We start from the raw sequence: 14,866 nt of genomic DNA on the forward strand, positions 1-14,866 counted from the left end.
CAGCGGCAGCATTTCTTCAGTCGGCCAGGCCTGATCGGAGTCAGTCGTGCAGTGCAGCAAAGTTAAGTGAAATGTGTGATCGTTTAGCTAAGCATTAAAGACTTGGAGGAGATATTTGGAGGAAATACTTAGATGCCATGGTATGAAGAAATACTTTGAGAAAAATTGGAGCAAATACTTAATGGAAACACTTTGATTAAATATTTGGAAGATGAAACACTTAGAAAACACGTAAGAAAGCTCTAGTCGTGATGGCTCGACGACGAGATCCCCTGAACCCTTTCGAGGAACTGATATTTCAGATCTGCTTACATAAGAAACACACACACAGACACACACGCACGTACGCATAAACACGCATGGGTTGCTGGGTGGGCTTACTGCAAGAACTTAATTTGTTAGTATTTGAAATACGCCTTTTACAAATTTAGGGATGTAGGGATGGATATAATGGTGGGGGTAAATTAAAATAAAAATCGAAACTCTATAAAATAAATATAAGTCTACATTTGAAATTTTGAGACTCTAGTTTAAAGATGTAGGAGATGTAATTTGATAACTGATTTTCGATATTATTTTAATCGATAAAAAAATAACGGGACAAGTTAACGATTTTTGAAATGAAATCGTTATCCACGCTATATATACGAGCATTTAAAAATGGGGTTGACCACCCGTCCTTCATTTTAACAAAACCATTGTACCCTGATTTCCCATTTTCAATTTGTTCAGGGTATAAAAACTTGGAGGAAAGTCCATAAAATACACCCAAGGATATAGGAGATATACATATTAATTATAATAGGTGTAGCTATCGAGTTTTAGAAATAAACTTGATCTGCGCGTGGTATACATATACGGACTTAAAACTTAACTCTTATAGCTTGTGAAATGGACTTGTTCATACATACGGACTGACAAGGCTAAAACGTCACAGATCGTCACACTAATTAAGAATATATTGTATATACTTTATGGGGTCTTCAACGCTTCCTTCTGCCTGTTATATAAATTATTACATTATTAAAAAAAAAAAAAAAAAAAAAAAAACGGCTTAGGATATAAAAAACCTTTCTGTGTATTTGTGCTATATGCCAAGGAAAGCTAGTTAAAAGAGGCATTTTGTTTTAGACTGAAGCTTAAGTCTTGCAAGCAGATCAAAGGCCAAGCTTACTTATTTCCATTTCATCAGGTCGTAATTGGAAATCAATTAAAAAGTGGATCCTCGACTTCAACTAAGGCGTATTCATTTTTTTTGGGACTGAGAAAATTGTATACCTCTTGGGCACGCCGAATAGTAAAAGGCATTATCTTACGTATATACTAAAATATTGCTGGTCATCTCTCTTTGTAATTCGCTTATAGCGGGCGAGGTAAATTTTAGAGCTGCATACCATATTTTAGAGAAATTTGCCATAAAGTTTCCTCACAAATATTGATTTTTCATTCAAAGACTAGTTAACCTATATCTTAAATTCAAAATTGATAATGGTTATATTTTCTATTACAATAACAACACTAACAATCTGCTTAATTGGCATGTTTAATAATTTATTTTTTTAATTTATCTTAGGACAAGTTGTTCAATTATTCGTTTATTTAGGCATAGGCAAGTATTTCAGGTCCTATGCTTTCGTAAGAGGGTTCGTTCTAAATCGCGCTTTTTTTGCTTTTTTGTTGGGCAATAAGATGCAGATTGAGTACCGATTTCAGCGTCGTTGTTAGTCAAATCTTTTGTGTCGAAATTAAAATCATCGTTGGAATTAGCTAATTGTTTTCTAAACATGGCTGCACTGTTCGTAACACGAGCGTTCGGATGCGTTGGCGGTAACCAAGATACTTTTCGAGTCATGGAGTTGTAAAAATAATAAAAGCCACAGCCACTGTCAAAGATCTCTGTCCAATCTGCAGGAAGTGGATATTTTCGAAGTAATCTCTTATAGCGACGAAGATACCCTTCCTTTGGCTTCGGCCTTACGTTCGCCCATTTGTTAACACAGTATAAAGTGCAGGTGTGCCATATGTTGTAGGTGTTGGGGCAATATTTAAATCCATGGTATGACTCTGTGACTCCTATGCGTTCTTTTATCCTTTCTGGCCATAGATTTTCATTAGCTGACGTGAATTTAGAAGGAGGTGTCTTGAGTTCGTTATAGTCCGATGGAGGGTTCTTGTCATCCTCGTCATAATTTTCAGCGATAATTTCTTCTATTGCCTCGGGTATTTGTTTTTGTTCTGAAAATAAATGAGGTAATTCAGTATAAGATATATCTAATATGTATATTATCATAAGCAGTTTAGATCTTAGTAGAACTTCAAATTCATTTTCATTAAGGTACATTTATATTTTCCCCAAGAAGGCTAAAATATATTTTTTGTTTATGTGTATATTTGTGGACTTTTAGTCAATTGACGGAAAGATTGTGAAAAATAAAGAAATAGAATTCATTATCGAATAAAATAATGGGTTTGTCCTAGTGTACGATGATAATGCAATGCCTGTGGAATTCTGATAGTAAACATAATATTCAACTTACCGTTTTTTGCATTAACCAATCCTCGTGACTTAAGTCGCTGTAACAACATAGGCGGTAAACTCATTTTGAAAATATTTCACATTTACTAAAAACGTAAACATATGAAAATGATAGTTGTATTATTATGTTTTAGTGATGATACCGGCGAATATGTAATGCTTTGCAAAACATCGATATTAATACAATGTTTTCACTAGTAGCGTTTAGAATCATAGGTACATTTGATTTCTCTAGATTTTTGTTTTTTGATTAACCATAACTAACTAACTAACCATAGTGTTGTAGCGCATATATATATGTATATAATTCAAGGAAAATTAATTGGAGAAATTAAAAATAAAAAACGCAAAAATCCTGTGGGTCCTACTCCAGATTATTTCATTTACAAAAATTTAATATTGATTTTCAATAATAGATAAAATTTAAGTATAGGAAATGTGGCTTAAAATAAACAATGCGATATTTTTCGAATTATAGAGCAAATGATTATATTAATTAAAAATTTTAATCTTTTAAAATATGTGTGCTATCTTGACAATTTACAAGAAATTTTATTAGCTCCGTACAACTATCGATATAGATTAGTAGTCGATATATAAAAACACATATCTAGAGAAGGCGCGCTAAAACAAGTTTAAAATAAAAAATAATTTGTCATGTAAAATGGTGTGGATTACACCCTAAAATACCAACATAAACTACTGATCTATAACTGGAACAAACAGGCAAGTCATCAGGCAATGACTAAGCAATTTGATGATTTATTCTTTCATCCAATTGATTAGCCAAGTCATACAAAACACGTAAGCTAAGAAGGAAAGCACACGGGCTTTTACATTTTCAGACATTAAGTTGCTTCTGAATTAGTATTATGGTTGTTCCTTGATTTGAATTCTGTGAATTGATTATCAGCTAATAACATGGAGGAAATCCAAAATTATATAAAAGTACTATTTAGAAAGAAATCTGTTTACTAGTATAATAATTGGAATAATTCGATAGAAAGCTTTGTTTGATCTCCAGTACGTTCAAATAAGAAAATATCACAGTAATCTTCTACACCCATGTCAGTGGTTTATAGTCATTCTCAATTTTTATATGTATATTATATTAAGTTGTAAATAATTATTGTACTTGCAAATTTATTAAAATGCCGGAAGTAGTACTGTTCATTTTATTACGTTTATTTCTTCCATCGACATTAATATTCGGTAAGAAATATACATATGTGTATATTGTAGATATAGTCATAGAATAACCTTGATTCATTCAGCTACGTTATCACGGCCAATCGCCTTTTCGTTGATTTATCTGCTTATGTTCTTCACATCACCGTGGCTATTGCAAACTCAAAGCTCGTCTCAGCAAAAAATATTGAAAAAATTTCTTTTGTTTTATTGTATAACTAGTGCTATATTTGCCATTAGCCATGTAGTAGTAAATTTTTTCAATGTATTCATTCCCTATTTGACGCCAGAAAGTCCACTCACATATATTCTACTTCAAATTGGATTCGTGCGATTCGCTGGACTGCAGTAAGTAATATTTGATGGGAAACATGAAAAAGCATTAACAAACTTCTCAATTTACAGGGCTATTGCAGTATTCCATTGGATTGTACCAGATATACTAATTTTTATTACAGCGTTGATAATACTGGTATTAACCAAATTGTTTAAAAAGAAAGAAAAAGCTTCATCCCAAGATGAAGATGATGACGAATATAGAGATGTGTCAAGCTTGCGCTATTCAGACATGAATCGTATTCTTATAGTTGCCTACATTCGATCTGTGGTAAAAACATGTAGGTATTATTGTATATCTACATACATATATAGTTCCACTGAAACGAACTTTATCTTTCTATATCTTTTTCCAGCTCCAGTTTTCACACTTCTTGTACTCTATGGAGCTGCTATCTTAAGGCCATCGTTGCCTGGCAGCATATATTTCATGTTATTTCTTATAGCTGGCACATATTGGGCTATCTATAAAAAATTATATTGGTATTTATACAGATATAAGTCAACTGATATCTACTTTAGTTACTATTTTGCTACTCTTACTCCTTTAAAAGAAAATCTCTAACTACTAACGTTAACGATATTTTAAAAGTAAAGTTAATTTGCAAACTATTTACGAGCTTACCAAGATATATATATATATTATATCGATTTAGATCTGTCCGTCTGTCATAACTTATGAGAGCTAGATACCTTAAATTTTTTGTAGGGCCATATAGATTGAGTTTGTTTAATTTATCATTTCAATTAATTGATTAGAAACTATATCAAAAATCTGTTATACAAGTATGTCTCTTACATCTTCAAAGATAGACATATTGTAATATCTGCTCTTCGAAGGGTTTAGCGGTTCTCGTATCTGAATAGTCTTGATTAGAGTTTTCTTGTTTTGATATGTGTTTTGCTAAAGTTCCATGTTTCACAACAGTTTGCAGAATATACTGATCGTCGTTGCCATATTGCTATTTTTGCAAATCATTGGTTTTGTGTTGTATCAGTTGCCAATCATACAGAAATACTGGGATGGCGAATCAGTATGGACGCGGTGAGTTGAACGATTTGGCATAAAGAGGTATCTAACTGGTAAGTGATCTATTAATTTCAGAGTAATGGGCTACGAAGCTCTATTCGTGATGTCTCATCAAGATGAGAATGGCCTAGTATTAAAACTAAATAATAAGCTGCATTTCGATTCATATATGTGTATAATTGCTTTAATGTGGGCATACTTTGTTCTCTTAATTAACATTATACATCATGAACGAAGCAAACTATTTTTCAACATAATGCGAAGGAAAATTACATCAAAACACGAGAATCATACATCTTCAATATACCGACAATCCGGCTCAAGTGAGGCTGGAACACCTGGTCCAAAGCCGTCCACTCTGGAACAGTTCTTTTATTTGATTTGTGATCTGACGACTTTCATATACAAGAATAGCTATATACTGCTCAACATAATTATGATGGCAAGTATAACGATATTATTTATATTTTTCTACTCATAACCAGAACTACTCTACTATATAAATACATTCCTTGATTTCTTCCAACCTTTCAATTGTAACAATTATTTGCGTTTCTGTGTATTTTCAGATCTGGTCAATTATTTATCATAGCTGGTTGACTTTCGTCTTACTCATTTGGGCAAATATCTTGTGGATGATACCCAACCAGCGTCGATCCATGATGCGCTCCAGTTTCTTTGTTGTGCTGTATGCTGAATTTCTAATTATTTCACAATATATATATGGCATGAATATATATGAAACAGAGCTACCCACAAAGGTAGTGTATTTAAATATTATCTTTATCTTTAAATATTGTCTTTATCCTGATTTCGTATTTTTTCTCTACGGAATCTATTATATTATATTTATTTATATAAAAATGTAGTAGTATTTTTTATTATGTATTTTGAATATATTTAGTTTTCCAATACTCTCCATACTCTCCCTAGATTTACGGATTGAATCTTGTTCAAATTGGATGTGTTCATCCGCGAGATAGCGGAGTTCAACCGTGTGTTCCGTTGAGCGTGAAGACATGTTTTCTATTTATATTCTGGATAACATCGCACCAATACTTTAAAGAGAAGGCTGAGGATAAAGTCGAAAATGACATTTTACAATATGTGTTTGGACCGCGACACTCGCACTCCGATCACACATTATTCGAAAAGTCAAGGGCTCCGCGAGCAATCATATTCATTTTCGAAAGTGTTTCGAATTTTGTGACACGCATCTGGATGTGGCTGTTGATAATATTAATATTTCTTTGTGCCATGATCGATCAAGTCATGACTGGGTTCCGCATCTGCTACATGTCACTATTCCTCCTGTTTCTTATGGTCTTTCAGATGTCCTTGCAGCTGTGGATAAAGTTCTTATACGGATATTGGATGTTTGTGATATTCTATGCGATGACTATACTAACTATTATATACACCTATCAGTTCGACTATTTTGACCACTATTGGGAGACATATCTGAATGTTCAGCCTAACTTGTAAGTCCCAGCAAAGTTATCGCTGTTACGCCAATATCTTATGCAATATATGTCGCACTTAGGCAAAATGATATAGGCCTGCGTCGTTATCGCACAAAGGATCTCTTTTTACATTTGCTTGTCCCAACATTGACAGTTATTTTTACGGTCGTTCAACTGCATTATTTTCACGGGCGTTTTATAGAGTCGTTACGTCAACCAAAGCCAATCGATGACTCAACTCGAAGCTCTCGAGCGCAGTTTAGCATATATCGCAGCCATCATCAGTCTAGCAACGTGTCCCGCAGGTTATCAAAATGGAAGCTTATGTACGGGCGAATACGTCTCAAGATTCGTCGATGGTTCCGTCCCTGCAAATCAGTTGCATGGCGCTTCCTTGAGATCCACATGATTAAGGCAGTTATATTGACAACTTTTACTTGTGCCATTTCAGAGATTTGCTGCTTCAACCTATTTTTAGTTGTGCTATCACTTATGAGCGTGGGCGTAAGTCCGTTGTTTCGGCGCGCGATCTTTCGCATTGTGACATTTTGGATCTCGGTTTTAATTCTGATGAAGATGATCTATCAAATAAAATATTTGGACCACTCGAAATACGATTATTTATGTGTAAGATTTGCGTGTCTATACTATCCATTTGAAAATTAAAATTTAACTAATCCATAATTCTCATTCTCAGCAAAACCAAACAATTAATTTTGCCGATTGGATTGGTCTGCGAAAAACTGAACAGGTTTGGGGCTCGCTATTGCGTTATATAGCACCGTATACCGTCTATATGGTCGTGACTACAATGCATGCCGTAGTCAAATTGCGGGATCATTTACTACGACTCTCGATGGGTGTGATTACAGATCACACAGTTCTTTTCCCTGGGATAACTCGGCAAGATGCTGAAAACAATTTTCCCGGGCTTATAAAGTATCTTTGTAACTATGGATACTTTAAGTTTGGGTTGGAAATCACGTTAATTGGCCTAGTCTCGACCATAGTCCATCGATGTGACTTGCTTTCGGTGACATATATCCTTTGGCTTCTAATTCTACTGTGTCTGACGCGTTTACAGTGCGCTCGCATTTGGTATATTTTCCAGCTCTATTTTATTCTTTCGATCTTTGTGCAGTATTTGTATCTGATACACTATCCACCAAATCTCTGCAAAGGTACGATAGAAATGTAATATCGCCTGAGGCTCGATTAATACGAATTATTTCAGATTCATCAGTAAAAATGACGAATTCGAAGGAGTGGAGTAATCCAAATTTCGATCAACTTTTGGACACTCCAATCAAATCGAAACTTTTCTTAGATTTTGTTGTACTTATGTTGATTTCCCGCCAGAGAAAGGCATTCAAAATAGAAATTCGTCAAGACAACATATCTTATCCCGGCGGAGATAATAAGAATATTATTCACAATATTGCTAAGCTGGGACACGTTTACTTCAGGAATCCAACGCATGACTTTTGTTCGTTCGTTCGCAACTATTCAGATGTATTTAAGACCATTATATTCTGCAGCTTCCTCTGGATCACGCTTGCCGTCATATTTATGGGCGGTGTGTGCAGCATGGATATGCTATCATTAGGCTATTTGATTTTTGCCTTGGTATTTATGCTGAAAGGGTCGGAAGTGTACTTGCAAAATATTTACGACATCTCCTGTCGCTGGAGCTTTCTCATTGCGTTCAATGTATTCAACATAGTTATCAAAGTCTGCATAATTGTACTTGGAAATATGATGGATATCAAAGATAAAAAAGACTATCAGAGTTTGTTTGCAGTCATGCAGTATGATACTAATTTACCGCGTCATGAAAAGTACAACCAAACTCAAAACTTCGACAGTTACTATTATGGTCCAAGCAGCTTCATCTTTAAGAACCATCTGGTCTGGCATGCGATCATTTTTGCTTTTCTCATCTGCCAATATCGTATATTTGGATCCTACTATTTCTGTCACATCGTAATGGATACTCAAGCCAATACAGTTTTAGCCTCTCGGTAAGTTATGTGTCACTAAAAGGAGAGGTCTTAGAAAGATATGTTGTTCTTAAACAACATTGAAACAAGTTGGGTATTACACTAATTCACTTTCTAAAAATAGTTAAAGTTTCAGCAAAATCAATACTAATTTAATTTCAATTTCAAACTCCTAGCTTTAATGCTGTGCGAAATCTAATGGGGTTCATAATTATTAATTCAGATTTTTACTGTGTAGTCAATAGTTTTTCTGATTTGCCTAGTCTTCTAGGCAAAAAATTTAGACGTATATAATTGGATATTTCGAATCAATAAATAAAACTTAACCTATTACAAAATATATTTATAGTGGTGCCATCATTATTGAAAATTTGCATTATAAGCAAATCTATGATCGACGAGAGTACGAAAAGAACGTGCTTGAAAGAGTAAAGGTGAAGATGGAATTAATCAGGGCTAGCAATAGAAAATCATATAAAAGGGGAAGTAAGTCTAAAGATAATCAGTTCAATTTAGTAATAAAGCTAATTGGGCTAATCATATTTATAGAGACACATGCGGTAACACAGCATCCGGAAATCCATCCGCGAGAGCAGTTTATTTCTAAGGAGCACTTAACTTCTGTGGACGATATGAATAGTATATGGTCTTCCCAACAAGCGACCCAACCAACACCGACGAAGCTGCGGGACTTGCGCCTTCATCCTCATGCTGTGCGAACTGGAGACTACTACATGTTTGAGGAACAAAATGATATTGATGATCCAGTGCTGTATGAAGAGTATGATTTTCTAGAGAAACAGGATAGGCGCGCACGTGAATACCTTTTATCTGTATAATTGCTCTCATTTGAATTTGGCTTAAATACTGAAAAGTTTTGCCCTCATAGTATAGGAAAAAAAAGGAACACACAACACCACAAGGCAACAAGTATAGCTCGGACACAGAGATTGAGTTTGGCAGAAATCCTGTGGCGAAACTTATGACTGATCTTATCCTGCTCCTGACGTTTCGGCTGAACCGGTTATCCCGAAACTATCGATTCGTCCATAAAGTTCTTTCGGCCGAGAAGAAGACTTTGCAGGACATTAGTACAATGAATCGGCTTGGACTGGTCAATACTGCAGCAATGTTTAGCTTCTTAAATCAATCCCTCTACGAGTAAGTATTATTCAAGTTTATTATTGTATTATAAAGGATATCAGAAATAACCTTGCCTTTATTTTGTAGTAGGCAGTTGACCGCAATCAACTCTCCAGTAAGAGAATCGAGGTTTCGTCTCAGAGCAAAGAGCGATAATTTCACTTCCCTGGATCACAATTATTGCGTGCAATTGTTGATTTCCTTTTGGTATGCGATTATTGCCAATACAGAGGTGGTTTGCTATCTGGCCGTGTGCGTGAATCAAGCTGCAAATTCCTCAATAATTTCACTGCCGATGCCATTCCTCGTTCTTTACTGGGGTGCGCTCACACTGCCTCGTCCCACAAAGACTTTCTGGGTCACTCTCATAACTTACACGCTGGCAATGATCTTTTTCAAGTGCATAATGCATCAGAAAATTGTCCTTGACCCGAAGCTTGTCCAAATGGCCAAGACAACTGATTTTGAGCTGTTCTCAAAGCACGGCAAGGCTATCTATGACCTTTTGCTATTGGTTGTGCTTTTCTGGCATCGATACATGCTGAAGAAGCAGGGAATTTGGAATATGCCCCGATCCGAAACGGAGTTAACCACCAAAGGTAAGTGCAATGTGAAATATATATTGACTTTCAATTGATATCTCAAATAAAATCGCTAGTTAGCAAAACTTTTGTCAGAGAACGACCAACTGATATACTGAGGAAACTGAGGTATTTCATTTTAATTATTTATGATGATATACCATGATTGATTTTTAAATATATATGTATATTTAGGGAAGAGTCTGGCAGTGAACAACGAAACAATTCTACCGATAGTGCGAATACAGCCGAACTAGAACGTGATATAAACGACTTATTACGACCTGGCAACGAAAATAAATATGTTTACCGAAACATTGAATCTGAGTATTATCGCAATGGCATGAAAAACTTTGAGTAAGTAATACACTGAAAAGCTTAACATTAATTTAACCGAATAAAAATTGTCATATAAATTTATTAATGATTTTACAAGTACAGATAATCAACGTTTTAAACGGCTTACTACCCACAGGTACAAAGGTGGATTTATATCTCAAATAAAGGAATTCTTTCTCGCTTTACTCCACAAGGCGCGCCTGTCGACCGATGTGTATACATTGCTGTTCTTATGCGACTTTATAAACTTTTTCGTTTTGTTATTTGGATTCCCTAAGTTTGTGGTAAGTCTGATAATTTTGAATTATCATATAACATTCGCCTGGGTAATAAATTTTCCGTAAACAAATCAAAATATAGTTTGCGAATATCCTGATATCTATCCTGTATCCTGATTGTTTAGTAGGACCAAAACAAATTATTTATTATGTAGTCCTGGCATTTATCATTTTATATGTCAAGTTAAGGCAGCACACGCAGCTCAAAGGCGGGCTTAGATTTTTCATTTTTATACTCATTCACGAAAGCTAATCAGTATATTGGTTTTGTGCAATGTCCGTCTTGCTGTCCGTCCGTCCGTCTGTCCGTCTGTCCGTATGAACGCAATCTATTTCGGCGCTATGACAGCTAGAGAAATTTGGAAGCATATACTCGTGTATATCTCCGATTTATAAAGTGTTAAAATGTTCCCGATCCGCCCACTAGGGGCGTGGCAAATCGGAAAATGCATTTTCCGATATACCAGAAATCATGTCAGTTAAAGAGCTAGAAAGCTGAAATTTGGTATGTGGGTCCGCGTCGACCACCCAAGATCACGAGCTATGGCGGACATATCTCTACTCATTAGGGGCGTGGCAAATCGGACCTGAAGATGTAGTGATTTTTTAATTTCTTCTATATTTTGAACATTATTGATGCTAGAGACCTCAAATTTTGTATATATACTCGGGCTGATCACTCAAGACCAAAGAGTTTTGTCGGATATATGTCCACCCACAGGGTGGAGCGAAACTTAACTGCTAAACTGTTGATGGGATGTGAATGAGTATTCCGCAGTCGGTAACGCCCGACTGCAACGTTGTTACTTGTTTATGCTGATATTCAATCCAGTTATATTGAATTTTCACTATCCAAGTATAAATGTTTCTCAGCATATTGAGGTAATACAATAATGATATGTTTTATTTTAGTATCGCCACAAATACAGTACCAGTGTGTTGGAGACGTATATTCAAGGAAACAAGGTACCCTTTAGCTTCCTCTTCATGCTCGTGGTGCAGTTTTTAACGATTGTTGCGGAGCGTGCAATATACTTGCGCAAAGCTTTGGTTATCAAAATTGTGTTCCATTTCGTTACGGTTGTCGGCATACATATATGGATGTTCTTTTTGGTGCCCTATGTTACGTCGCACAGTTTCGGAGCTACGGCACCAACTGTGTTTTATCTGATCAAGTGCTTGCACATGATATTCTCAGCTTATCAGATGCGCTGCGGTTATCCCAAGCGCATTTTGGGAAATGTTTTCACAAAGAGCTTTTCCATGGTCAACTATGTGGTGTTTAAAGTGTAAAGGAATAAAATAAATAAAATAGGCTTTTTAATTTTATAATATATCAATAATATGAATCATTATAGATATATGGAAATCCCATTTCTCTACATTTTACGCACAATGCTGGACTGGCTGTGCATCGAAACTACGCTTACTGTTATGGAGTGGATCAAGATGGAAGATATTTTTCAATCTGTATTTATTGTGCGCTGCTACAGGCAAATGGATGCGGACTTTCCAGTTTTACGGGGAAAGCCTAAGGCATTCTATGTCAAGTGTTTAATTGGCGGAACAATAATTTTAATATTGATCACTCTCATATGGAGTCCGTTATTTCTATTCGCTCTGGTCGGCACGGTCGGAAAACCGAATGTTCCTCGCAGAGCAGATGTTTCCGTTAAAATTGGGCACTATGAACCAATTTATGTTTCCCAAAGTTACTCCGGTATCCAGCAGCTTTCGGAGCATAATTATAGAAAGCTACTTAGAAACTTCAATTTTGATATACTGGCCACTGATCACATCATGATATATGATCCCGTTGATATTACGTCCGTAAAGTTTGACGCCAACTCTGTGACGTTGTGGGACATGTCACCACCTGATAAGAAGCGGCTGCTGAATGACCTAATATCAGGTGAGCTAAGAGTATGTAACTAAATAGGATTTACTATAATACATGTTTGATTAGGCAAGGAAATGGATATCCGCTTAAAATTGTCCTTCAATAGCGGCGTCATGACTGAAACGGTATTGTATGAGACAACATACACCCTAATGAGGAACAAAGAAAGGACACGTGAAATGCTGATAAGAGCAATATCCGATGACAATAGCAAAGACGACGTTGTTGTGCCTGACATATTACCCAAATTCATTACAGTCCAAAAAATGAAGGTATTTGTTAGATTTATTAAAGATTTTGATGGTACGTATACAAAATTGTGTATTTTATAACGTTTATGTTAATTTTAGTTCACTCGCTTTCTAAGCCTATATTTCAATACTTCATTATGCTCTGAACAGCAATCTCAAGTTTTGCGATATATATAATTCTTGTCTACCGTACACAGTACTAGTTTATCGTTATTTGATATCATAATCCGATATCTTAATTATTGTCATAAATACATACAAATTATTTTTTACAGGTAAATTTTATAGGCCAATAATATTGAAGAAAAAAAAAGGTGAAGGTAAAGTTTGGTGGGAAATGCATGACTACTGCTCGGATAAGTTCTACAAAAACATTCTTGCTAACCTTCCATCTAGTGACTGTAAAGATGGTATAGTTTTTTATATATTTAATGATAAATCGTTCCCATCCACTATGAGTTTTCTAGAAAAAACTGGGTAAGTACCATTGTTTCAAACTTTATGTTTTTCAATTCTGTAAGTTCTATATCGTCTATTCTTCATATTATCCTTATGAGCATACTTTTAAGGATCTGGCTGTCAGTCAGATAATGAATATTTTTTATAAATTCAAAATGAATGATAATCTAACTGAATTTAAATCCTCTTCTTCGTGTTTATTTTTTATTTATTTTCTTAGTATTATTGGTCTGTATACAACATGTGTGTACGTTGTGTCCCGCCTAATAAGATCACTGATAGCCAACAATCATCGACGACTAATGTTTGAGGATTTACCGTATGTAGACCGAATATTGCAGCTGTGTAACGATATCTACTTAGTGCGGGAGACCAAAGAGTATCGCTTGGAAGAAGACTTATATGCCAAACTCCTATTTCTCTATAGATCCCCGGAAACTCTTATCAAGTGGACTCGATACAGGGAGGAGTTTATAGATGAAATGCCATCTTCAGGAAACAACCGCGAAAGCGACCAGCCTATACCTCCAAATCCCAATACCAGAGATCAGCCATCTCAAACGCCCTCGCGCATATAGTTGCAACTGTTATTATTCAATAAATATTAAAAGGTATATTAAAAAAGGACATAACGTATTTAGATTCCATAGCGTATATCGAGTGAGTTATGGAAAAACGCAGTTTAGTGGTATTTGCCCGTTCCTTTACTTTTAATGGTAGCTAACAGTTTGATGTTTGTGCTATGTTATCCGATGGAACTTTGGCGGGCACTTAAGCAGAGAGCCGACAAACATGGCAAACTAACTAAATTCATGCTGTATTTTACATGGGTTTCTTTTTATAATAAGCATAACAACTCAAAATCTTACTCATATAAAAATAATAGTTAATAAATACTAAACAATATGTTCCCTCACCTTGCCATGATTTAAAACATGACTAAAGGTAGGATGCACAGGCATTTGATTAGAGCAACATTAGTTTTAAGCCTCCTGCAACTGCTTTATACTGCTTAGTACTGCTTGTTTTCTTAATATGCACTTCTTTAACATTTAACTTGTAAAAGTAATGTTATTTTTATGGCTGCAATTTTATTTATCATACTATATAATTGGTATATTTGCTATAATTGGTAGCTCAAAATAAAAATGAAAGTATATATGAAGTAATATTAATAATGGGATATCCTGCTATCACAAAAAATAAATTGCGATTAGGTTTGCAATATGCCATGAAATCAAATTATGACTTTTAACGAATTGAGCCTAGTAGCCCTGCATATAAAAATCTGATATTGGTTGAACATTAAGAATTATGGCAATTTAACTGCTTTTTACTGAAAAAAAGTCAACATATAAACAT

The 14,866-nt window shown here is 35.1% G+C and overlaps 2 protein-coding genes across 3 annotated transcripts; one reads left to right on the plus strand and one right to left on the minus strand.

Annotated features, from left to right (window-relative positions):
- Nucleotides 1-1,530: 1,530 nt before the first annotated feature.
- LOC6572292 lies at nt 1,531-2,698 on the minus strand. Its single transcript, XM_001998396.4, has 2 exons — nt 2,538-2,698; nt 1,531-2,235 (listed from the first exon to the last, which is right to left on the minus strand). The coding sequence occupies exons 1-2, from the start codon at nt 2,599-2,601 to the stop codon at nt 1,619-1,621; spliced, it is 681 nt and encodes a 226-aa protein (XP_001998432.1). The 5' UTR covers nt 2,602-2,698; the 3' UTR covers nt 1,531-1,618.
- An 880-nt stretch (nt 2,699-3,578) lies between these two features.
- On the plus strand, nt 3,579-14,144 carry LOC6572291 (piezo-type mechanosensitive ion channel component). 2 transcript variants are annotated; one of them, XM_032733697.2, is made up of 23 exons: nt 3,579-3,748; nt 3,811-4,072; nt 4,130-4,341; nt 4,417-4,543; nt 4,989-5,105; nt 5,166-5,532; nt 5,660-5,851; nt 6,024-6,571; nt 6,634-7,180; nt 7,251-7,734; nt 7,788-8,574; nt 8,903-9,039; nt 9,103-9,386; nt 9,443-9,714; nt 9,784-10,295; nt 10,355-10,406; nt 10,473-10,634; nt 10,753-10,900; nt 11,807-12,183; nt 12,253-12,806; nt 12,861-13,097; nt 13,321-13,522; nt 13,725-14,144. In XM_032733697.2, the coding sequence occupies exons 1-23, from the start codon at nt 3,688-3,690 to the stop codon at nt 14,080-14,082; spliced, it is 6,999 nt and encodes a 2,332-aa protein (XP_032589588.1). In that variant the 5' UTR covers nt 3,579-3,687; the 3' UTR covers nt 14,083-14,144. The 2 variants fall into 2 exon arrangements, with proteins under 2 accessions (XP_032589588.1, XP_032589589.1); XM_032733698.2 differs by having other exon boundaries at nt 9,787-10,295.
- The last annotated feature ends 722 nt before the right edge of the window (nt 14,145-14,866 follow it).

The sequence above is a fragment of the Drosophila mojavensis genome, unplaced genomic scaffold (assembly GCF_018153725.1).
Source record: "Drosophila mojavensis isolate 15081-1352.22 unplaced genomic scaffold, ASM1815372v1 contig_19, whole genome shotgun sequence".
Taxonomy (NCBI): Eukaryota; Metazoa; Arthropoda; class Insecta; order Diptera; family Drosophilidae; genus Drosophila; species Drosophila mojavensis.